Source organism: Varanus komodoensis, unplaced genomic scaffold (assembly GCF_004798865.1).
Source record: "Varanus komodoensis strain SLA01 unplaced genomic scaffold, ASM479886v1 scaffold3, whole genome shotgun sequence".
NCBI lineage: Eukaryota > Metazoa > Chordata > Lepidosauria > Squamata > Varanidae > Varanus > Varanus komodoensis.
Genome location: NW_025335761.1, coordinates 22,022,909 through 22,049,105, shown reverse-complemented (window position 1 = coordinate 22,049,105; position 26,197 = coordinate 22,022,909). Strand labels below are relative to the sequence as shown.

At 39.6% G+C, this 26,197-nt stretch overlaps 1 protein-coding gene across 1 annotated transcript in view; it reads left to right on the top strand.

Moving 5' to 3' along the window:
- BUB1B (BUB1 mitotic checkpoint serine/threonine kinase B) overlaps nucleotides 1-25,930 on the top strand; it is a 35,846-nt gene extending 9,916 nt beyond the window's left edge. Inside the window, exons 10-23 of the mRNA XM_044437137.1 lie at nucleotides 1,121-1,233; nucleotides 1,368-1,510; nucleotides 1,705-1,754; nucleotides 3,359-3,440; nucleotides 3,760-3,862; nucleotides 7,397-7,671; nucleotides 10,218-10,375; nucleotides 10,879-11,022; nucleotides 12,377-12,489; nucleotides 14,265-14,426; nucleotides 17,153-17,295; nucleotides 19,385-19,556; nucleotides 19,994-20,100; nucleotides 25,397-25,930. Coding sequence (XP_044293072.1) covers nucleotides 1,121-1,233; nucleotides 1,368-1,510; nucleotides 1,705-1,754; nucleotides 3,359-3,440; nucleotides 3,760-3,862; nucleotides 7,397-7,671; nucleotides 10,218-10,375; nucleotides 10,879-11,022; nucleotides 12,377-12,489; nucleotides 14,265-14,426; nucleotides 17,153-17,295; nucleotides 19,385-19,556; nucleotides 19,994-20,100; nucleotides 25,397-25,583 — 1,952 coding nt within the window. The 3' untranslated portion in view covers nucleotides 25,584-25,930. The remainder of the gene's footprint in view (nucleotides 1-1,120; nucleotides 1,234-1,367; nucleotides 1,511-1,704; nucleotides 1,755-3,358; nucleotides 3,441-3,759; nucleotides 3,863-7,396; nucleotides 7,672-10,217; nucleotides 10,376-10,878; nucleotides 11,023-12,376; nucleotides 12,490-14,264; nucleotides 14,427-17,152; nucleotides 17,296-19,384; nucleotides 19,557-19,993; nucleotides 20,101-25,396) is intronic.
- The last annotated feature ends 267 nt before the right edge of the window (nucleotides 25,931-26,197 follow it).

Sequence of the window (26,197 nt, the reverse complement as noted above, 5' to 3'; positions counted from 1 at the left end):
GTTGGCTCCATGGCTGAGCAGGACTAGAACCCAGATCATCTGAGTTCCAGTCCCATGCTCTTAACCACTACACCACACTGGCTCTCAAAGCTTTTGCTTTGAATTGACAATCCAGATATACTACATTCCTGGGTTGTTTTGTGACCTGCAAACCCAAAAACTGTATAGAGGTTAAACTTATATTTAAATCCTGACATGCTACTATTATTAAGCATTGGTTGAGTACATCACATGCATTATCTCTATAATCCTTGCAACAATCCTAACAATCTGTACTAATCTAAGGCACTTCAGCTCCTATCAATCCAGCCAGGTGGCTCCATGGCTGAGTGGGGACTAGAACCCTGATCGCCCGAGTCCCAGTCCCATGCTCTTAACCACTACACTACACTTTGGTAATCTTGAAGATACTGCAATGCAATCTATGTGGGGCTGCCCTTTCAGAAACTGAAACTTCTGCAAAATATGACAGCCAGATTATTAACAGGGACCAAATGATTAGATCATATAACATCAGTTTTGGCCTGATTGCACTGGATACCTGTATGCTTCCAGCCTTGATTCAAGGTGCTTGTATTCACCAATAAAACCCTACCTAGCTTGGGACAACAGTATCTGAGGGAATGCCTCTCCCAACCACAATCTACTCAAACACTACTATAAAGATCTGGGACCTACCTCTAAGAGAGGTTCAGTTGGTGGCCCTCCAGTTATGGAATAAGCTTCCTACTTGATAAGCTCTGTTAGCTGCTTAAAGACATCTTTAAGATTTATTTTGTATATTTTATTGTAACCTTTTATGTTTCAAATTTGGTTTTAAATTTTTGTATGGTTTTAATGATGCTTATAATTAATATTTTGCATTATATTTGAATTGTTGTAAACCTCCAAGAGAATGTTTTATTTTGGCAGTACAGAAATTAAAACTACAGAAACATACTGCAGCTGGACTGGGGAGGGACTTGATATGGGGCTACGTCTTTTGGAAGGGGCCCCTTGTTTTTCTAATATTATGCAGTCTTCTTCTCTCCCCAGAAGGTGACTTGGGATTGTATTTTCTTCTAGCTACATCTCTGCTGTGAATGATATATGATACTTTATTGCCTTCATTTTCCTACAGAGGAACTAGAGACCATAGCACAGAAGAAAGCTGAATTACAAAGAAAAATTGAGGAGATGGAAAAAGTTGAGAGAAAACAGCAAGGAAATGATAAGCAAAGCTCATGTGTGCAGGTAATATTACACCCTGGCTTCAGACAGGTTATTTGCTTATGTAAAACTCCTTCATAGTGGGAAAGGAACTTCTAATGCATATGCTATGACATTTGAAGCTTGATTTGTAACCAATTTTCTTTCCTCAATTATAGCAGCAAGTAGTGGAACAGGAGCCTGTGGCTATGTTTTCTGATATGGCTGAGGATCTGAAACCTGTGACCAAAAGGCAGCATGCACTGATGGATACTGAAGCACTGACTGAAGGATTTCTTTCAAGCTGTTTTGCTTTGAAAAGGTGAGGGAGAAGATACTTTTTCAAATGATATCCCTGATTGCTTTACTGATAAAACAAACCATTTAGTTTTTTTTTTAATCTTGTTTACTTGAAGATTTTTCAGATTGGGAGGGATGGCTTAATATATTGATCTGGGATCTGTTTATCATTGTTAGCAGAACACTGTTTAAATCATTCCAATTCTTTATTTATAGCAATTCTGAACTTGACAGAAATGCTCAATGCGAGAAGTCAAGCTATACCGGTAAGTTCCACTCATAGCTTCTGTCATCAGGAAAGCCTTTCAAGTCTCACTCAGATAAATCTTTTAAACCCAGTTGGAGAGGCATTGTTGCAAAAACCTTGTTAGATGGGTAAAAAAAACCTGACCTCAATAACTATGTAGAGGGTTAGGCTTTTGTTCTTTAGATCTTGGTCTTTTTCAAAGATAATTTCACAGCTGAATAGAACCTGATGATTATCTAATAAGTACTTGTCTTGACCATGTAGCTTGTTCAGTACATTTGGTATGCATGCTTTATGAGCTTGTATTTTTTTAGAAAAGGCAAACTCTATTTGAGAATTACATTAGGAAATGACTTAAAATTACAAGTATCATAATAGTTTGCCATGAATCACCTTGAGCACTAATATTAGTGGTAAGGTGAGATGCAAATGTAATAACTATGAACTAATGGTGTCATAAGACTTGGAATATTTTGTGTTCAATTCTCATTGTTCCATATCAAAAAGCAGGAAAAACTGTAACCAAATTAATCTAAGGGCATCTTTCCTATGAGAAAGATTTAAAACAATTAAGAGAACCCATAATATAACTTAAAGTGTATGCATTATATAAAGAAGTGGATAGAATATTTCCTCCATATCATAATACAAGACCTTAAGTCAGCCAGCAAAATCATCCCGAAAGTGCTTCATGCAATGCATATTTAAATTATGAGCTCCACTGCTTTTATGTTCTTGGGCAAGAGCTTACTGTTGTATTTGCTCCAGATAATTAAGTATTACAAACCCAGGTTCAGTGGGGTAATTGTCCAATTCTCAAGACTCTTGATGAAAAAGGTCTAGGAGGACCATTTCAGCCTTTTAGAAATGGTGGGTTGGGCATTGGGGAGAAACAATAGGTAATCTAGGAAGTCACCAAATGATGGAGGAAGGGGGCATGCTGCATTTGAACCTCAGGTATGTGGATGTGACTATGTGACTGAGGTTCAGCACCCCTGCCCTAAAATGCAGGATGGTGCCTACAGTTCATCCCCTTTAGTTTCACATTTTCTGGGTTGCATGCATGCCATCATTTAAAAACTAAAATTAGGCATTAGGTTAAATTTAGGTTTGTTTGATCCACTGTGCCTGAATTTGCACATTCGAATCATTGTTTGATGTTGGATAGACAAAGGCTGAGGGATTGTGCTGAGCATAGTCCATGGGAAATTATGAGCTTGCTGCTGTTACATGTGAATGGGGCCAGTGAATGGTCATCCAATAAGGCTGACTAAGTGGGAATTTGAGCCTAAGTTTTTTTCAGTTCTAGTCTAACCTCTACACTGTACTGTGTTGCTGGAGGGGCTGACACTGCGTTCATGAGTTTATAGCTGTTGTATGGAAAACATTTAAGTGACTCATGTGGTTCAAGTTGTCTGCTTTTATCTTTGCTGTAATAGCAGGAGTTTTTGGTGAGGAGAGGAATATGTAATAGAATAGAATAGAATATGTAATTCTTGGAGAGGAATATGTAATAGTTGGTTAGTGGATGTGAACATGAGACACCAGAATTTTGATGATGCCTTTATAATGTACTCAAAGTATCTGTTCTCAAATCTAAAGTTTACTAATTTTCTTTTTCAGATTCTGTGATCCCCCTTGCAATAGATTCTGTGCCTTTTTCTATTTTTGATGAGTCATCTGCTTTAGAAAATGAGCATACTAGGTAAATATAAATAAAATAACTCCTATGCAGGAGAAAGAGAGCACTCAATTTTATTTTTAAAATACCTCATCAAGGAAACTGTCCTAGATTCAAATCAGTTTTGCTGTCTTTGTAGTCCCAGATCTCAACTTTGTTTCACATGTCCCTGTTTTTCCTCTTGCTCAGACTAACCTTTAATATATTTTAAAATACTTGATAAATAGTATTTCTATGGCAGGTTTGTAATCCTGTACCATAAGAAACAGGCCAATGCTGTGAAATGTATTGAATGAAGTATATTATTAGAAATCAATGAATGCATATATTTCTCACCTTTTAGTCTTTCTACAGGCCCTTCACTAGTACATGCCAAATTTCCTCTTGTGGTTCGCAAACCTTCAGAAAGTATTACTGCCAAGGAAAACATACCTCCTGAATATTCTGTAAGTATTTTTAGCATTGTGTTGCAGATATCTTGATATAGAATATGCAAGCTTGAGGATAAAAATCAGCAATGATCTTTTGTCTCCAAGTATTAATATGCTCAACAAAATGATGTATAGATGGCAGGGAGCTCCAACAGTTCATTGGCTCCCTGCTCCTTATATGTGAATATGTATACTGAAAAACATTAGGTTACACTTAATCTATGAGAGAACTCCTAAGATATATTCTAAGATATGGCAAAAAGTTTGGCTTGCTTTTTTGTTGTTGTTAAAGAAAATGGTTCTACAATTTGGGATATTCCATGTTTTAATGATAAATGTTCCTGTTCGAGTATTGATTAATTATAAAATTAATAGCTGGAATCTCCAGCTATGCCATAGAGTTCCACAGGGATCCATTTTGTCCCCTGTGCTATTTAACATCTACATGAAACCGCTGGGAGAGGTCATTAGGTGTGGGCTGCGGAATCATCAGTACGCTGATGATACCCAGTTCTACTTCTCGTTCTCAACCAATCCAGGTGAGGCAGTGACTGTACTGATCTGGTGCCTGGCCAAGGTAATGGGCAGGATGAGGGCCAATAAACTGAAGCTCAATCCAGACAAGATGGAGGTCCTGTTGGTAGGTGGGTCGGGCTTGGGGGTGGGGGACCTCAACCTTGTCCTGAATGGGGTTGCACTCCCTCTTAGGGACAAGGTTCACAGCTTGGGAATGCTCCTCTATCCAGAGCTATCTTTGGAAGCTCAAGTAACAGCAGTGGTGAGGAGCGCTTTCCTTCAGCTTCGGCTGATTCATCAGCTGTGTCCCTTCCTGGAGAAGATTACCTGGCGACAGTGACACACGCATTGGTTACTTCCCGATTAGACTTCTGTAATGTGCTCTACATGGGGCTGCCCTTGAAGACGGTTCGGATACTTCAGATGGTGCAAAATAGAGCTGCCAGGTTGCTGACGGGGACTGGGTGTTGTGCTCACATAACTCCAGTCCTCCATCAGCTTCACTGGCTCCCCATTGAAGTCCAGGCCCAATTCAAGGTGCTGGTTATGACCTATAAAGCCCTTAATGGCTTGGGACCTGTTACCTAAAGGAGCGCTTGCGTCCATATATGCCCTCCTGCCCCTTGAGATTGGCGGCAGAGGCCCTTCTCCAGGAACCCTCCGTGAAAGATAGTAGGAGGGTGAGTACTCGGAGGAGGGCTTTCTCTGCGGTGGCGCCCAACTTATGGAACGTGCTCCCCAAAGAGGTCTGCCTGGTGCCGCCGTCATTTGCTTTTCGGTGCCAGGCCAAGACCTTTTTATTTAAACGTTATTTTAATTGTTAACTTTATTTATTTTAATAATTTCTCGGCAGAATGTCTCCTATATTTTATGTAATTGTATCATATTTATTTGTGTTTGGAAGCCACCCCGAGGCTTATGCGAATGGGGTGGCATATAAGTTCTCCAAATAATAATAATAAAATAATAAATAAATAATAAAGTTCTTACTACTAGGTGGTAGTGCCAACTTTGTTGTTTGTAGTCTGTTTAGTTGTGAAAATGCTGGTTTTTGTAATATATTGTACTATACTATGTGCCACTATAGGTAACACCAACCTAGATGGGTAATACTTGGTTATTTTTTTGTTTCCCACACAAACTCACTTTGTCCCATCTAGGCTAATGAAAAGCTCTGGAGAACTTTAAAGTTTGCTCGCTGTTTCATGACACTTTGGTCCTAATAAAGGTGTTAGCCAGTTATGGATTTTGTAGTACTTATTCTTTTTTTATTTGTGAAGGCATAATTCATGTCATATAACATAAAAACAAATGATGTTCTTTATGAATCTCCAGATAGCTGTGATACCAAGCATAACCATAATATCTGCTACTCATGCTTGTGCTTGATTATATAAAAGTAAAAAGTTTATAATTGTAGCCAAAATTCAGAACATAAATCAATTTTGATGAGCTTCCAAACTTTTCAGCAAACTGAATTTTGCAAAACAATACATAATTACAAATCTGAAAGACAGCAATGCCCATCATGGATCCAGGTCAGAGGTTATTCCTCAGGAGCCCTCTTTGAAGGAGATCAGAAGAGTGCCTTTCTGGAAAAGGGCCTTTCTGTTGTGGTGCCCTAGCTTTGGAACATGCTTCCCAGGGAGGTGCCCCTGGCACTGATGCTTCAGTTTGGCACCAAGCCAAAACCTTTTTATTTTCCTGGTATTTTAAGGTTTGAGATTTTAATATTGGGTTTTATCAAATTTATATATTATTGTGTACTGACTTTTTTTCTAACATTTCTATGCTGCCCCCATTGCAACAAAGCCTCAGGGTGGCTCACAAAGAATGCATAAAAACATACATCAATAATAATAATATAACAATTACAAAACATTTAAAAACCCCTGGTGCATTCTCGGCTAAAAAATTTAAAATCCTAATTAATTCAATAATTTAACAATTAAAATAAGTTTTATTATTATTATTATTATTATTATTATTATTATAACATTTCTATGCCGCCCTTTGCCGAAACCTTGGGGCGGCTTACAACAGATAAAATACATTGAATTAAATTAAAAGGACTTTGCCTGGTGCCGAAAAACAAATAACGACGGTGCCAGGCAGACCTCTCTGGGGAGCGCATTCCATAGATGGGGCGCCACCGCAGAGAAAGCCCTCCTCCGGGTACTCACCCTCCTAATATCATTCACAGAGGGTTCCTGGAGAAGGGCATCTGTTGCTGATCTCAAGGGGCAGGAGGGCATATATGGGCGCAAGCATTCCTTTAGATATCCAGGTCCCAAGCCGATTATTATTATTATTATTATTATTATTATTATTATTATTATTATTATTATTATTATTATTATTATAACATTTCTATGCCGCCCCTTGCCGAAACCTCGGAGCGGCTTACACCATGATAAAATACATTGAAATACAATAGTACATAATAAATTACCATTAAATTACCAATAGTACATAATAAATTACCGTTTAGGTCATTAGGAGGTGTGGGCTGCGGAATCATCAGTACGCTGATGATACCCAGTTCTACTTCTCGTTCTCAACCAATCCAGGTGAGGCAGTGACTGTACTGATCTGGTGCCTGGCCAAGGTAATAGGCGGGATGAGGGCCAATAAACTGAAGCTCAATCCAGACAAGATGGAGGTCCTGTTGGTAGGCAGGTCGGGCTTCGGGGTGGGGGACCTCAACCTTGTCCTGAATGGGGTTGCACTCCCTCTTAGGGACAAGGTTCACAGCTTGGGAATGCTCCTCTATCCAGAGCTATCTTTGGAAGCTCAAGTAACAGCAGTGGCGAGGAGCGCTTTAGGGCTTTATAGGTCATAACCAACACCTTGAATTGGGCCCAGACTTCAATCAGGAGCCAGTGGAGCTGACCGAGAACTGGGGTTATATGAAAACAACGCCATCCTTGTTTGTATTGCCATCCTGAGACCCCTGTAAAGGACAGGATAAAAATGCTTTAAATAATAAATAAATTGGTGATGGCTGTGCTAATCTATTTCTGTCTTTTCTAGGAGCCACTCTATGGAACTGAACCCTTGAGTGAAGATGCAATTGTTACAGGCTCATATAAAAACAAAACTCTCTGTTCTAATCCTGAAGACACGTGTGACTTTGCTAGGACTGCCCACCTGGCATCCACCCCTTTCCATGGCATGGTAGAACAGAGAAATCAGCCTGATGGCAAACCAAAGGAAGAACTTCCAGAATCAAAGACAATATCTCTGAGCCAGCAAACAGTTGTGAGTGAGGAGCAGTATGCTGAGGCACTCATTGTGAAAAAACTGAGGTAACTGAAAAGAGCTGAGTTCAGAATTTTTAGGATTTTATCTAGGGTAGGATACAGCTCTGTCTTACACCATACACTAGGAATTGTATCACAATTCAGTGTTTTCCTGGTGTTCTGCATTTTATTCTTTTTACCTAACATTTTGAAAGCAGGGCAGCAAACTCTCATGACACTTGACATGTCATGAAAACTCAATATCTTTATCATTAATGGTGGCAAGTGCATGTTGGGATGCCCCTTTTTTGTTAAAAAGAAATCTTTGCCTGTACAAAATATTCCTGATGGAGACATGTCCTGTCCACATCTACAGTTTTGAGGGCTTTAGTAATCTGTGCTCTAGAGGTTAGAATATTAAACTAGGGCTGAGAAGACTGAGGTTCCAATCCCCACTCAGCCATCAAACTCACTGATGACCTTGGGCCACTCACTGTCTTTCAACATAACCTACTCCACAAAGTATTGTTAGGATAACACAGATGTCAGATAAGAGCATATCATTAACATGGGGAGGAATAAAAATCCAATGAATATGAGAGGATCAAGCAGCATTAATATCAACAGGTGCTGGTATTGTCATGTTGAGATGGAGAAAAGTAGAACTGGAAAGCTCAAGTATTTGGGGGAACCATAGGTTTTTTGGTTTTCTTAGTCCTCTAGCAATCTGATGCTATGGTTTTAGTAATTTACTTTATTAGATTTATATCATGCCTTTTTTTCTTTTTTGAAGAACTCACCGTTCTCTGATGAACTCATTCTCACCTGCTGCATTCAATCTTATCCCCACAACTATTTATTCATTCATTCATTCATTCATTCATTCATTCATTTAAAACCTTTCTTTACCATCCCATACTTAGGCATCTCAGGACAGTTTACAACAAATTAATTCTAAAAATAGAAATAAAAATAACAGTTGCCCAGCATTCAATGTTAAAATATAAACCACTAACTAAAACAAGTTAACAATCAAAATGCTGGGAGAAAAAAAATGTTTTCACCTGATTCCAAAAGGAAAGAAGCATTGGTGCCAGGTGGACCTCTGGGGAGCGTGTTCCACAATCGGCACCACCACAGAGAAGGCCTTCCTCTGAGTAGTCATCTTCTTGATCTCTTCCAAGGACAGCTCCCAGAGGAGGGCCTCTGGCTCAGATTTCAAGGGGTGGGAGGGCACATAGGCAAGAATTCACTGTGCACCCTGTACTTTAGGGGGAGTGCAACCCCGTCCAGAACAGGGCAGATGTCAGTCACCTGTAGGACTGAACCACATCCCCACAGGACCTCCCTCTTAGCTGGATTGAGCCTCAGTTTATTGGCCCTCATCCAGCCCATTACCCCAACCAGGCACCAGTTAAGGACAGCCACTGCCTCACCTGGACTAGATGTAAAAGAGCTGGGTGTCATCAGCATACTGGTGACTCTGCAGCCCAAACAGCCGGATGACTTCTCCCAGCGGTTTCATGTAGATGTTAAAAAGCATGGGGGATAAAATGGAAAGCTGCGGAACTCCATGGCAAATTTGCCATGGTGCAGAGCCATAATTCCCCAGCACCACCTTCTGGATTTGGCCAGTCAGGTAGGAGTGGAACCACTGCAAAGCAATGCCTCCAACTCCTAACTCGGCCAATCTATCCAGAAGAATACCATGGTCAATGGTACTGAAAGCTGTTGAGAGGTCCAGGAAAATCAACAGGGATGCACTCCCCCTGTCCCTCTTTCTGCAGTTTCTCCCTCAACTACAGCCTGTGATGGGCCCAAAGTCACCCAGTTGGCTCCATGGCTGAGTGGGGACTAGAACCCAGACTTGAGTTTTTAACCACTATACCACACTGGCACTTTAGCAGGGGCAGCACAAATAGTGACATGCTGTTGAGCCTGAACTCAAATTCTAGTGAGCAGGAAAGATCTGGTTGCTTCTGTCCTATTTCACAGGCAATCTCCCATTCTTAGAATGTGTTGAATTTCACTGTTGGCTTATGTGACTCCAGGGCAGCCAAAAAGCTAATGGGATGTCCCATAAAAGGATAGGATGGGAACTGATCCATCCTTATTAGTGGCATGCAGTTGTTACTGTACAAGCAGTTTCTGACAGTACACCTTCCAGAAAGGCTGTGGTTCGTCAGTAAGAAGAAATAAGTGAAAGGTCTTGAGCACTTCAGAAACTAAGCTTATGGCGTATTAATGATGCAGAGAACCTACTCTGTTTTGATGCTACTTTGCCTCCAGGATTCTACCAGCAATGAGGTAGAGAGGAGAGGGATATGTACATGAGCCCAGGACTCATTCTCAGTCTTATCACAAATAGAATTGGGGCTAGCAAGCAACTGAACAGGTTCTGAACGGGACAACTATGTAATAACATTGCAAGACCTACTAAGGAATTCTGTCAAAGTGGAATTAGTGCATTTCTAAAATCTTTTTTCTGCCAAACACTTAATCTTTTCCATTCAGTAAAACAATCAGATTTAAAATAGTAGTTCTAAGAATTGTGAAAGGATGCCTTAGCGCATCAGATGCAAAAATCTTCTATTTTTCTAAATTATCTTTAGTCCAATTATGGAGGCAAGTCAGGAAGATACCAGATCTTCTGCATCTTCAGGTTCCCCTACACAAATCTCCACCGTGAAATTCCAACAAATTCCAGAGAAGCTGGAATTGGTTCATAGCTGTACGGATGAAATCATCAGTGATGTTGAAAGTGCTTCTAGTGAGTATGCAATAGACAATGTCTTTTCTTATTCCAGGTTCTATTATACATGCCCTGTGAATGTAAATTTGGCAGTGTCTTGTTAAACTCAAGAAATATTTTACCTTAACAGTTAACATTTTCAGGTTCAGTAAGGGATGTTTTGTACAGTTTTGCCAAAAGCCAGTTTAAGTTAGTGAAAGAGCAACAATCTCTGGTACTCTCTGATATTCCTTGGCAATAGAAAACTGACATACTATGTGAAAAATATTTACATTACTAATTTGAACTACAATAGTATATTGCAACATAAGATGAATATTAATATCTGGAAAAAGCAGTCAGATTGCTCTTTTAATCTTTTATTGGTTTATGTTTGTATGGTTTTATTGTCTTACTGGTTTGATGTCCAATTTGGGATTACTTTATAATGGGAAGTATGTTACAAATTTCATAAATGCCCATAAGGATCATAGCAGTGTTAGAACTTGTAACTGGCAGACTTGTTACTTTCTTGTTTTTAGTTGATTCTCCTGAATTATTGAAGAATGCTGAGCAACGCAAACAGCTTTTGCAACCTCTTCCAGACTTATTGACAAATTCTGCTGACTTTAAACTGGAGGCTCAGCCTATGCCTTGGATAGAACTAGAAAAAGAAGTGCATCTTGGTAAGGGTCCTCTGTTGTTTTTGGGTCCTTCTTAATAACTTTGGGGCATGCCAAAACTTGTGAGTTAATTCACAAGCTCTTGAAAGCTTGAAAGCTTTCTCTTGAAAGCTCTGTTAAGCTACATTTGTAATTTTCCTCCTAGTTAATCTTGCTTCAGCTCATTATGGCTGCTGAGCAGAAGGCAGAATGGTTGTCAGCAAGTTTTATAGTACAGTGGTTCCTTGGCTCATGAACTTAATCCGTTCCAGGACTCTGGTCGTGATCCAAATTGCTTGTGAGCAAAGTTAAATTTCCCTATAAGTTTCAATGTAAATAAGGTTAATCCGTTCTGTAACTATTTTTTTTAATCAGAAAAATATGAAGCAAAATGACAAAGACCATCAAAGATCGTGGCCATCTCCCCCGCCCCCAGCACAAACACAATCGCGCCCGTCATCCCTGCATGCGCCCATCATCCCGGCACGCTGGGGTGGGAGGAGATAGTGTGATTGCGGGTGCACTGGGGGAGGGAGAGACGGGCGCACTGGGGGGAGAGACAGGAGTGATCGTGCTGGTGGGGGGAAATGGCCGAGATCACGGTTGCGCTCCTGCAAGAAAGACAGATGCGATCTCAGCCATCTCCCCGCCGCCCACAGCACGATTGCGCCATCTCTTCATTCAAGGGGGTGGGGAGATGGCCGCGATCTCAGTTGCCACCCAATGCGGAGTTTGCAACCTGAATATAAAATTTTATGAAATTTTTGTTTGCAACCTGATTTGGTCATGAACTGAGGCATTCGTGAGCCAAGGTACCACTGTACTGTAAATGTTGCCTGAATTGAACCTAGCTGGTGATACCCTGGATCATTCCCATTTCTCTTGAATTTGTGCTCTTTTATGCAGTATGACAAACTGAATTGCTAAAGCTGATAAAGGCATTTTAATAGAAGTGATGGAATGTCACAATCAAAATAGATCTTGGATTCCAATGGTTGGCATAGTCTAGTTTAAGACAGTTTCTGTCCAAATAAGAGACACAAAGAAATTCCTTCAACTCTTCATGTGGCTAGAAGTAAAGTGGATAGCAACTTAGGTTACAGTCTTTTAAGTCTAGGAATGCATCCAATTCTGTCTGCTGGCAGGATGATATCCACTAACAAAATAATATTCTCCCTCTCCCTCCTACAGTTCCCCTTGCCCCCGTGGAAAAGTTTTGAGGCAAGAGAGGGAAATATTGGATCACTGTGGGACAGTGAATGATTTAAATGTACACATCAGCAAAAATAGATTTCAGGTTTAAGTAGCCATCTCTAGAGGCTTTTCTGGCCATGAGTCCTTATTTGTGAGTATTTTAAACTGAATCCTATTCTGACAGGGGATGACGTTTACTCTATCACTCGAGAGTATTGCATCAGTGGGGATGACAAAATGTTCTCTGCTGTACCAGCCAACTTTGCACATGATGTCTCAAAAGCATTTTTAATAAAGGTAAATGAGTGTCCTGTTTGTCCATCCTTTAGTATTCTCCATGGTACCTTTTTTGCACCTTTTATCAAATCCTTTCAGCGATCCAGTTCACAGAACAGGATAATCTGATGTGGGTTAATTTACTCTCAAGGTGCCGTGGTATATGCCAGGTGCAATTAATCACATAACCCTACAACAGATTGTGGTTTATGGGAGTGTGTTTTAATTCTTAGGGAACTGCTATATCTGGGTTTACATGACAACTTTCATCTGGGGGTTGCAAATTGATAATGGCAGCTGGCATATACTGCAGCCCCTTAAGGGTAAATTAATTCACTATGGACTGTGATGTCATGCTAACTGACCTTTTTCTCTTTCATTTATATTGGGTCCTCTTGCTTAGGTTCTGAACAATAATTTACCAAAATCCCCAAGTGATTTTCAAGTTAAGAACAAAAGTACACAATTTTAAAACATCACAATTTAAGAACCCTAAAAATTGAACAATGTAAAAAGCTGAAAAGAACATCAAAAGACTATAAAACATAACTGAGCTAAAGAGCAAGGATGAAAAATCAAATTCAGTTAAAAGCATTAGGATATTAAATTATTTGAATCTGGTGCCTAGAATTGAAAAGAGTTGGTGCTGTATTTGGCAAATAATTCAGTATCTAGGGCCCACCTTAGAGGCCATCTTCTTGCCTATGCGGTATAAGGGTTAGACTGTTCAACTGGGAGATCAGGGTTCATGTCCTCACTTGGACATGTCTTGGTGACTTTTCAGCTTAACCTATTTTGCAGGGTTGTTGAGAAAATAAAAAGGAAAGAAGGATCATTTATGCTTCCTTGGGCTGCTTAGAACAAAAGTCATCATATAAATAAGTGAATGAATTTTCCCTGTTTTTTCACCTGCTTTTAATTTTTATGATGTTTTGCATTGATGTTTATTTTTAATTATATTACACAGCAGAACCCCTGCATCCACAGGGATTGTTCCAAGACCCCCAGTGGATAGCTGAAACCTTGGATAGTAGAAAGCACTACATAGTACATGTACATATCTGTGATAAAGTTTAATTTCTAATTTAGCCACAATAAGACATTGCACTGCAAGCCTAGAAAGCGTCAACTGTGTCAGAAGGGCTGCCAACCTTCCCGCAACCTCACTGCTTCCAAATCTTTGTGTGTCAGCCATTATGAAGCCTCAGCTCGTTCCTCTTCTCTCCTGCCCCAACAATGGTCCTCTTCCCAGGTGTCTGTCCCCCACCGCTCCACATGGGAGCTGCTACCATCGTCGCTCTCACCCCCACCCAATCAATGCATATACGAGACTCCAAGATTGTCAGACTCCAGTCAGCCACAGTTAGGCAAGAACATGGCTGCCGAGTCAGGGGACATGGCGGTTCTGCTGTAATAGCTGTTTGGATTTTTATAAGATAATCACTTCATAGTATTACATTTTGAATAGTGCCTCCAATGCTGTTGATGCCTTACTGGCATACAGTGCAAATGTTTTCAGGAGGGAAAAATCATGTCTTAGCTGGATTAAATGAATTGAGCTTTTATTCTTTATTCATTCAGGTAGGAGTTTATTCATCTCCTTTGATGAAGATGTTCAGTGTTCCCTATATGAGAAATCACAGGATAAGTTTGAGAGCTCCTGCTTTCCTTGATTTGTCTCCCTTTTTGTATCCTTTTTCTAGCTCCCACTGCAGAAATCTTTGAAGTCTCTGAAAATAACCATGTTGGTTTGTGTGATGGTGAAATCCTAACTGTAGTTCGCCTTTTTTGTGTAGGTGCACTCAGAATCTGTGCCATGGGACTTTTACATTTTGCTGCAACTACAAGCGCGTCTAGATGCTGCATTCGATCAGAACTTCAGTGAAAACTGCACTTGTTTCTTATATCACAATGGTTGTGTGACTCTGCATAAGGAGATAAACTGCATTACTCTCCAGGTCAGTATGGACAGCCTAAATATGAAAGGTAACAATAAATTTAGAAAAGGGTTGGAAAACGTTGGTTCCACTTCTCTGTGTGGTATTTTTGTACATATATAGCTGGGTGAAGCTATATAAATACATAAAGTGTTATAATAATAATAATAATAATATATGATGATGAACTAGACAGTGCATTGGCACTGCTAGAAGCCATCCTCTGAAGGCTAGTGATTATAAGGATTGTGGTCCCCAGTTCCTGCTGTAATTAGAATGAAGTTACTTGCAATAATTGTGCATTTTTTCCCTATTCTTCATAAAGTGCCATATATTATTATTATTATTATTATTATTATTATTATTATTATTATTATTATTATTATTACATTTCTATGCCGCCCCTTGCCGAAACCTCGGGGCGGCTTACAACACAATAAAATACATTGAAATATGACTGCCTGGTGACGGTGACACACGCGCTGGTGACTTCCCGCCTAGACTTCTGTAACGTGCTTTACGTGGGGCTTCCCCTGAAGACAGTCCGAACACTTCAATTGATGCAAAATAGAGCTGCCAGGTTGCTGACGGGGATGGGGTGTTATGCTCACATGACTCCAGTCCTCCATCAGCTTCACTGGCTGCCCATTGAAGCCCGGGCCCAATTCAAGGTGTTGATTATGACCTATAAAGCCCTCAACGGCTTGAGTCCTGGCTTCCTGAACGAGCGCTTACGTCGTATATGCCCGACCGCCCTTTGAGATCTGCGGGAGAGTCCCTTCTCTGGGAACCCTCCATGAAAGAAATTAGGAGAGTAAGTACTCAGAGAAGGGCTTTCTCTGTGGTGGCGCCCAACCTATGGAATTCACTCCCCAAAGAGGTCCGCCTGGCACCGTCGTTACTGGTTTTTCAGCGCCAGGTAAAGACCTTTTTATTTAAACATCATTTTAATTGTTAAAACATATGATCTGGCCAGGGCAACTTCTTCTTCCTTCTCTTTTCTCCTCCTATATTTTTATTTACTTATTTTATCCTGATAATTTTAATTTTATATTTGTAACTGTAATTTATAAGTGTATTTTTTGTATTTTTGTATTTAATGGTAATTTATTATGTTCTATTGTATTTCAATGTATTTTATTGTATTTGGATGTCACAATATGGTAATACTGATGCCCAATACAATTCTCCATGCAGTAAAGGTAGTGCAATTTTGCACAGATAGAAGAAGCAGGATTTATACCTGTGGATCAGTCCCAGGGTGCCAATGGTGCATGTGGAGCCTTGTTCTCATTCTCTGAATCTCCTGAGATTTCCCAAGCTTGATGTCTCATACTCAAGTGTGGCCATAATGAACCTCGATTGTACTTCAGTGCAATACTGCAAAGTACAAGCAATAACCTAATCCATCATAGGAACATTAGGTGTGTTTGTTCAGATTAGGGTCCATTAAGTGCAATATTCTGTTTATACAGTGTCCAATAGCTGCCTTTCAAAACTTAGAAATAGGACATGAATGCAACAGCACGGTGCAGTTCACATTCCCCAGCAACTGGTGTCTGTAGGCTTACTGCAGCTGATATTGGAGGTAACATATAGCAATCAAAGGACCAATCAGTGCTCCCATATATAGCAATCAGGACTAGTGGCTGTTGAAAGCCTTATCTTCTATGAATACTAGTAACTGAAAGATGAATTGATGCTATTCAGGCATTGAACCACAGAGCTAGAATTTCTAGAGTTGTTGGCTAATGCAGTGCCACTGATACTTAGAAATGTACAATATTGGTAATATTGAAGCCATGAGGAGTGTTTTCTTTTTCCTAGGAGGTGGGACAGAAACTTTGGGAAAATTTAAATATAAGACCTACTTTATTATCAGACATAAACTGCTACTTTTATAACAAACACATATAGTTCAGCATATCAAATGAAACCTACAAAGTACATTTATTTCCTTTTAAGGGTTGAATGGACACTTTTCAACATCTTCTACCTTTTTGACACTCAAGTATTCAACTAGACTAAAAAAGGAGTTATTAATTCTCCCTCACTTTTTGTGCTCCTTTTCAGAGCACTCACTCTTTACTATACTTCAGCAGATCTGTGCAAATCTCCTTGACAGATTTTAAAATTTCTTTGAGAAGGGGCTAAATGTGATGGAGTGCATGGGACCCCATTGAGGGGTGCAGATACAACTGATGCAGGGGCCTCTTTGCTCCATCCTGTTCAGCCATGCTCTCAAGGTTTTTTTTTTAATTTTATTTTAAACTATCAAGATGAACCTCACAAATTTAAAGGGTGGAAAAGCCTGCCATGGCTTATTCACAAGATGGTTTAGCCTGACACCTCCACTGCTGCCTGTGCTCTCTATTCTCATTCCCAGAGATTCTCCCAGTGGTGCTTTTCCCTTGCCCCTGCTAGCAGCAGCAACACAGTAATTTATCAGGTTTGCTGGGTTGTGTCTGGGTAAGCCCTTGAAGGGTTCATAGGTGGCCCACAGGGCTAGAAAGGTTATGTACCCCTGATTTAATCAATCCATTCAGCATCTTGATTATCTAAATACAAAAAGAGCTTTCTTTAATTGTTTGATCACTTATCTGAGCAAAAATGTTTGAATTCTAATATATACTACGTACTTAACATTTTCTACATATGAATAGAGTCTCCCTATACAGCTATGAACAATTACACTGGGCTGGAGTGGTATGGCTCTGTAGTTGCTTATGTTTGTCTTTTCTCCTCAGGATATGATCCAGAGTTGTAAAGTTATTCCACAGGAAGTAGTCATGCTAATTGCTGACAATCTCCTAGAGGTGATCGAGAAACTGCATAAGGCAGAGATAGTTCTTGGGAATCTGGATCCAGCAACATTGTTCTTAGGAGACAGGTTGGCCTTTCCAGTAACCCACAAATATTTTGCATTTTCATTTACATTTCCAAAGTTGTCCTAAGTTGTTGCAAGTCATATTTTTGAGCACAGAATATGTTCTTAAGCCTCACAGGCAGCTTATTGACTCAACTGATCCTTCTGTGACTGTCACTAGTATTGATTATAAGCCTCTACCTATACAGTATCTTACACAGCTAGTCCTGGATATTGTCTTTGGAAATGCAGGAATTGTAGAAGAAATGGTGCAATATTTATTTATGCCAAGAGAAGGGGAAATTCTGTTTATTCCTCTATCTGTAAATGATTGCAGGGCAGTTTGCACATCCCAACAACAACATGAGTTATTCAACCAACAGAAAGGTTTCAGTTTACGTGCATGCTTTTTTGAATACATAACCCCCTCTCAAGAATGGTGTGTTAACCTAGTAAACATTGGTTGTACAAAGATTAACCAACCCTTGAATAATGTGTGGTCTCTTCTGTAACACATACCCCATGTTTGCCAGGTTCACACAGTGCAGTGACCTTAATTGGTTGCATTGCCTGTGGCTGCCGCAGCTCCCTGTGGGTATAGGTAAGGCATGAACAGAAGGTCTTGGATTTCAGTTCTCAAAAGTCCTTGCCCAAATGGGCAATGTTTGTTTGTTTGTTTATTTAAAGCTTTTAAAGACTATCCCATTAATGGTGTCTCGGGACAGTTTACAACAATATTTAGGAATACTGGGAGCTGAAGTCCAAAACATTTGGAGATCTACTTTCATTCCACCCCGGGTGTAGAGTAGTCTTCTTGAAGTCGGTGCTATGCTAGCTGGGTATGATAGGAGTTAGAATTCAGCACAGATGTAGAGCAACAAGTTGGGGAAGTAGGAACATATGCACTAGCAGATCCACTGTCAAGCCTTAGGCACTGTTGTAAGGATGCAAATTTGTATGTAAAACTGAAAAGTAGAGGCAATAGCCTTAGATTTTCTCCCATAAATGCACAATTTCAGAACTTGTGCAGACACACCACACAAAAAGATGGGTTTGCCTCCTTTTTCCAAGGATGCATCCTGACTGGTACAAAAGAATTCCAACAATGATAAGCTAACTTATCTAATTCATGAACTCCTGTTTCTGGAGTCTTTTCAGGCTATTTGGAGCTGAAAAAGACTAACAGGTTATATATACAATCAGACTTTGGGTTTACATGACACAACAGTCCACTATGAGCAGCCAGCCATGGTAGGCTGACATGGTTTCAGCTCTAACTATCCTGGAAAAAACAACAACTATTGAACTGGCCACTTACAAGGAATTCATTTTCTGACTGTGGTGAGCTTTCAATGTATTGTAAAGATAAATATAGTCTATTTGCATGTTTGGAAATAAAGCAAGCAATATCTAAACTTATGTATATGTGGACACATTCAAATATTAGAAGTTATAAGTTACAGTTTCTGAAGCAGTATGTAACGTGCAATTGGTAAGTAACCTTGCAATACTATGTAAATTTTCCAAAGGTGATTACTTGTGATGCTGTACCACTTATACCTCTATGGTTCTGCTATTACTAGTAGTTAGACCTGCTCTGCTGTTGCAAAATCTAGAGTCTTGGTTCATACAATACAACAACCCACACTGAAGTATATTGTGTTTTATGAACCCAACCACACTAGCAAACCATACTTTACTAACCAAGAGAATCCATAGCTTGCTGTTGTGCTAACAAACTATGGTTCACAACCCAGCTGGGTTCACACAACACAGCAACGCACAGTTTAGTGATGATCCAAATACAACTAATTTTAATTCTTGAGTGAGGGTTGTCATGTGTGAACCCAGCTGGTGTCTTGTTGGTTAGTCTTTCAAATCCAATCTATTATGACTACTGTTTGCATTTCCTGGGTCTAACAGTAGTGCAGTACTGTGGAGACTGCAGGCAAGTGCTCATATTTTTCCACCTGAGAATGATTCATTTTAATACTTCTGCTGCTTCAGTAGCAGTACCAGTCTTTAAGGCAAACGCTAGAGGGAGACAGCAATATACCTAAGTGCAAATTCAATGTAACACTCAACCTAATTGTGTCTGCCAATATTTCCTTAGAATTTGCAACCCATTTGTCGAGGTTGAAACTACCAGGGCTCTGAAGATAGTGGATTTTTCCCACAGCCTAGACCTGCAAATACAGCAAGCAGTGAATTCACTGAAGAACTTTCCAGTAGCTCAGACCCAGTATGGGCAGCAGATCCTTAATGAAAAATCTCTTCCTTACCAGGTGAAAAAGTATTGCTTATTGGATAATATTACATATGGCCTTGGCTAGGACTGCCTGGCCTCATGAAACATCATTTTGTAGCAGGCATGTAGTTTGGGTCTTTGGTGCTGCTTCCATTTAAAAATACCCCAGTCTGTATTTTCTGCTGACTGAAGGAAATAGGTAGCATAAAAGTACAGCTGTTTCCTTTTCATATCCAGCTAGCTACTATAATGCTGGTATCCTAATATTTCCAACAGCCATTCTCCACCCCGCACACTCTGCCCCTTGAATTATTTACTAGAAAACGCCAGTAGAAATGTCAAAGAAGTAGGTGTGGTATTTTTGGGGTGGACTGCACTTCTAAAATGCTTGTTAGCAGCTGATTTTGGTGATGAAGAAAGTCAGACTGTAGAGGATGACAATATGAAGACTGATAAATTCTTTCATGGTTTCAGGTGGACTTGCTTGGCATTGCAAACATAGTCCATCTGATGTTGTTTGGAGAGCATATGCAAGTACATCAAGAAAAAGGCTACTGGAAAACTAATGGAGACTTATCCCAGTAAGTATTAGAAATAGAAGTAAAGATAATTTTAACTGTTCTACTTCTCATTTATTGACTAGTTTAGATTTTCAGCTATGGGGATGATACCATTACAAATAGCATGCATTTTTATATTAGATCTCCATGCATTCAGTTGTTCAACCGTGAGAGCAAATTTTTAATCCTTGCCCCTTTGGGTTTGAGAGTTGTTCACTTTTTATGTTTGGGGTTTAGTGCTTTACTGCAGCACTCTAACCTCAGAGCCAGGAGACAGAGCTTGTGTGGAAAGAATTCACATGCTGCCTTTCAGCTTGGGAATGCAACCTTGGAGAGTGGAGAAAACATTTCGGTGGGTGAGGAGCAGAAGACACTGGAGAAGCCAGGCTATGAACTGTCCTGAGGCTTTTCCACCTTCCTTCTCTTATCCTCCAAAACACTCTTGCTAGTCAGGTAGATAGGCCTATGTAGTGAAATGTCAGGTGGGAGGACAGTGGGACAAAGATTGTTTCTGCTGCTCTTCTCATCCTGTATATTAGTAAGCCTCTGAGTTTGGGGGCGTATGAACACTGAGAGTTACAGTCATAGGACTGTGCCCTAAATGTTCTTTTTCTTAGTAACAGGTACAAAAGTGTAAGGCGCCTTTAACATCAGTATCAAAAATGACACTATATTAAAGTTGTAGTAATATGTTCAATTATTAAAATTAATGGATTAATTGGATAAAATTCAAATTATAAAGCATATTTAATAGTTTTGATAGTCATAATTAAAATAATACCTAAAATCTGACCCTTTACAATGTGACACAATCCTTATTTAGGATATATTGTTTGCCCAGGTATATTTTCTTGACACTGTGAAAGAGCTCTGTTAATTTATTTCTAGAAGACATGACAAAACATGAATAGGCTTCCTAATTTATACAGTAGCATTTCCCCCCGATCCATTAGTCTATCATGTCAAAATGAACTCTAAATGTGACAGTCCAATTTTTAAAAATATCTGGAAAAAACTGAATTGAAAATGGATAGAAACATAGGTGTTAGGAACACTTATAATTCACACTTTCTTGTTCTGTGCTGCAAAGTGGTGGCAGTGCTGACAGCTCTTGATAGAGGAAAAGGGATTCCACTGAGGTCGTGTAACTAAAGCTTCAACATGCTTTTATGCTTGATTTTATTCCAGAGTTAATTCTTATTGATAACACATTGAAAAAAACCCATGAAGCATGCCCACATCTACATTTCAAAGTAGAGATTGTGCAGCCTCTTCAGCCTGGAGAGGCTGAAGTTCCCCCTTTGCCTTGCAGTTGCCCAAGCAAATTCCAAGTGCTCTGGGCAGTATCATTTGGTTGAGACTATAATAATCTTCAGTGTTGAGAATAGTGTCACCCAGCTGGGAGGAAAGCCTCAGAGCTTACCAACCTTGACCAAGACAGTGCCTCTGTTCTCTCTCCTAGCTCGTTGATCAGGTGCCTCCAAAGCCACATTTCTGGTTATGGGGGCATCTTGTTCATGCCTTCATTCTAAGACTGGTGGACAGCCTGGCTCAGCTTCAGCATCTGTGACTCTCAGGCCAGTGTCCTTTCATTTTGGCTGCATTACTTCCCCGAGACTTTTGGAAGAAGTGCCTAAGAGTTGTGCAGTGCCTTACTTAAGGAAGCTGCCTTACACTGAGTTAGACCCATGGCTATCGAGCCTAGTATTGTTGACAGTGACTGGCAGCAGCTCCAGGTTTTCAGGCAGAAAATGTTCTAGCTCTTGAGACTGTAAGGGTTGAACCTGGCCCCTTTTTTGTTCAGTGAATGTGTTCTGCAGTTGAGCTGCAGCTTCACCCAAATCCTTTTTCTAGTCCTGTTCTCTCTCAGTCAAGCCTCACCCACAAGGTGACTCTGAGGAGGAAGGGCAGGATAAAACGTTAATAACATATTCTGCTAACCTTTCAAACTTCCCACTGTTGCAACAGTAATCATTCTCAGAAGGACTGAGGGTTGGAAGGAAAGCAATTGCTGTGGTGGCAGGGGGAGGTGGAACATGCTGAAGGTCACCAATTGGCAATCTTTGCTTTTCAGCATATACTTCAGGGGCAGGATGGCTGATCAGCGAGTAAGAAAGAAACAACTCAGTAGAATATTTCTCAAGCAATTGTGAGCATCTAGAATTAGACATACACTTTGGATGTCAGGAATATTAAGCTTTCAAAAGTGTAATAGGATATGCATTTTATTCTGTTTTTTTTTCAAAGAGGGCTGTGAGATCTATAATCTATAGCATCCCTTGCTATAACTTGTAAATTTCCTGCTGCTGCTTCTATAAAATCTTGAAAAATAGAAGTGAAAGTGTCCTTGCCATGGGAGCCGTAATAAAATGGTCTGGAAAGAGTGCCTGAACATGAAAATTGAGGTTAAGGATTAGATTACAGTGGAACAGCAACTATGGTAAAGCTTGGATAGCTGTGGAAGAGCTATGGAAATAGATCTGATGTGGATAAAACTGGAGAGCTGTGCAGTCAGAATTAATATTGGACTAGGCAGGGAAATCCTACTTAAGTATGAAGCTGTCTGGATGGATTTCTTGAGCAACTCACTAGCTCTTAGGCAAACTGACATAATAAAGTTCTGATAATATGGGATAATGGGATAATCTGATTCATATGTAATGACAACTCATGAGTTGTCATGCATAAGCAAGAGAGGAAGAATCCACAATAGTTGGTTGTGTCATGCAAACCAGATCATGTCTCTGTGTTGCATGTTGGGATTACCATTGACAAAGTTCTAATTACTGCTTGCCTCAGTTAAATATGCTGAACAGTTTTGTGGAGCCTGGTTTCTCATTCTTGGATGTTAGATACAACAATAAGCTATTCCATACAACTGCTTCAAATTTGTGGCTTCCTTTCTTCAGTCCTTTCTCTGAGAGAGGCATGCCAAAAGAATTAAAAGCTTGCTGGAAAATAGCCCAATGAGTGACACTTGCCCATCTATTTACACTCCTGTTTTTAGGATATTTGCTTTTATTATCAGCTTTAGTAAAATCAAGGGGGCATTGAGTCGACACAGATTGATCCCTGACCTTTCCTGACAAGTCCTGTTTGAGTGAATGAAACCTTTTCCAGTGCACTTTTCCAGTTCTCAGAAAGATTATCTGTCGCACTTCATGCATTTTAAAGAACAGGATGAAGTTGCCTTTTTATAGCCATTTTAACAGATCAGCTTAAAATAGATAGTTTTGCATCAGCAGCAATACTTCATGGAGCTGGCTCATGCTGTGGGTGTGATGGGTTTTTCAGGGAGCAGTATGCTTATGGTGATTAGAAGGTTCAGAATACTGAAGAAAAGATGTCTTTGCCAAAAGGTTTGTGTGTACAGGAACTGCTTGTTCCTGTTCTCAAAATTATTGTTAAGTTACACAAATGGAAGGTTTCCAGTAGACAAACAAATTTGACTAAGGTGTTTCAGTTGACACTTGATTCTGCCTAGGCAAGCCCAGTTCCCTGAAATACAAATACTAAACATATTTGCACTACATAAAGTTTGTAGTTGCTTAAATTATTAGAATGTTAGTTCCCACATGTTTTATCTGTGGCCTTTTGATGATGAGGGAGGCTTCCTTGAGAGGAAGTGAAAGAATGCTTTAGGTGCACAAAAGAAAAAGCAAAGCAAAACATGCAGCCCTGCTCAAGTTCAAAATGGCTTTTCTGTATGATGGTTTCTTTGGAATCCTATCCTCACCCTTCATCTTCAACAGCTCACCTGGTAACTGTAGAAATGGAATTCCATGGATTGGCGAGGATATAAAGATCTCCTATCCTCTTTTCATCTGTCCCTTAGCTTCCCAGTTGACTGTGAAGAAGGGATAGTCCTGTCATTCTCTGACAGTTCACTTGCTAAAAGGCATGTTTTTGTTTTAAACTAGGCAGAGTCACACATTTCCATGTTGGCTGTAGAGGAAAAACTTTTTTTCTTTGTGCTAGCATGAGAATGCAGACCGCTAGCATCTTAACAAATTAGTTTAAAAAGCAGTTTAGGAGCATCTGTGGGTTTATTTAGGAGGCAGTGTTAATATGCCTTCTGAAAGTTCCAGTGCTGTTTCAATACTTTTATGTTCTAAGGAACAGTAGTTTGCTTAAGCAGGAAAGCTCTAGGCTGAGTAAGCTGGGAGTGACTCAAATGAACTCTGTTGGATATTTGTGAAGTTGCATATTACACAAGAGCATTTAAATGGTTGGATGGACCACAAAATATTGTATTTTGTATGTTAAAAAGAATTAGCCAAATCTTTAATATACTATCATCAGACAAGAAAGGAAGGCTCTTACTCAAAATGTAATACCTGTAGTATTAGTTTGTTTTCTGTAATGGTCCCCAGTTTTTTCTAATATATGCTTTGGATATATTATGAAATATTAGTAAGTGTAAAATTCAAAAACCTTGGTAAAATGAATGTATTCACCTAATTGGTGAATCTGAATTTAGTTGCAATAATTGAAGGGCTACAGTTAGTTGCAAGCGTGTATGGCTGTTCTCCACACAACCTCATAATTTGGTTTTCAGTCAGTGAAATTAATTAAGGTATATACTCTGGGCAATTAAAAATCACTGCTGAAAGGTGCATTGCTAAAGTTGCAGAGGAGATATGCTCCTTCGAGCTGTCTGACTTGCCAGTTGCCGTTTGGGTAAACAAACCAAATGCAGCCGTATGTGGTTGCAAAAGAAACTGCAAAGAGTGCACAAGTTTTTCAAAGTCTATGAGCTGCAGCCAGCTACCCTACATTTAGTCCTAGGTGATCCGAAGAGCTTTTACTCTGGCTTTAACATGGGATGTGCCTATCCAGTTCTTCAAAGTTTTCTTTTCATCATTAAGTTGGTAATCTTTTGTTTGTAGTCAGTAAATCCCAAATGTGCATACCCAATCATAGTTAACCATCAAATTAACCATAACTCTGCTCTGAATCCAAAAAGTTCATGCTTATAGTCAAATTTCTAGTGTATGAAACCTGCCAACTTTAAAGATAGTTTTTCACCTAGTGAATGGAATGCTTCAACATAAAATGTTCAAGTGAACCTGATAATCATATTTGACCATAGCAGATGTTTTAGTAGCTTGTGCATATACTTGACGCCTGTCATTTCCTATTTATCTGTTTTATTTTTAATTCTGTGAGTTGATGTGGGATATAAATATAGTGAATCTATATTCAATTGGGGTCTCAAATTGTTTGGTTTTGGAAAAATGAGAGATTACAACTTAAGCATTCTGAAACATCCATATGTATGAAATTCTCAATGTGCTGCATTCCTATTTGTTCTTAGGTTTGTTGACAGTGATTTGTGGAGTAAATTCTTTGAAAGAATTTTGAATGCAAATGATAAGTCTACTGTGCTTCTGGGAGAACTGAGAGAGGAACTGAATAGCACATTTGACAGTTCTTTCCCTGAACGCCTCTGTGATTCCTTGACAAACTTGGAAGACATCCTTCATGTTAGAAATGTATTCTGAACCAGGGAAAGAATTCATCTGGTTTTGCACCATTTTTCTGTCCTCCCACAGCCACCCCCAAAGCAAGCAAAAAAAGCTCATGCTTGCTTCTGTTTCACTGTGTAAAACCGTTGAAATCGCTTCCTCAGTTATTTTTACATTACTTGTTAAAAAAATCACTGCTGATACTTTATGTACAGTTTCTGTCCCCTGAAAAATCTCTTTGTACCATTAAAACCTGCTTGTGTATAGTTTTTCAAATATCTTCACTGCTTGTTTTCATCATCCTTGCATTGTTACAAATTTGTAAATTTGCCTTATCCTTTTCTTGTAATCACTGTTGAATAAAACTGTTTTGTGACCACCTATATTCTGCCACCTTATTTATATCTTGCTTTTTTTTCTGTCAAGGAATTCAAGGTGGCTTGTGTAATTCTCTTCTTGCTCTCAATCTTATCCTCACAACAGCAACTACCCTGTGAGGTATGTTGGGCTGAGAGTCTGTGACTAACCCAGAGTCACCCTGTGAGTTCCATGGCTGAGTGGGCGCTAGACCCAGATCTCCTTTGTCCCAGTCTCACATTCTTAACCACTATACCACACAGGCTCTCAGAATTTGCCAATGATTACTTGGG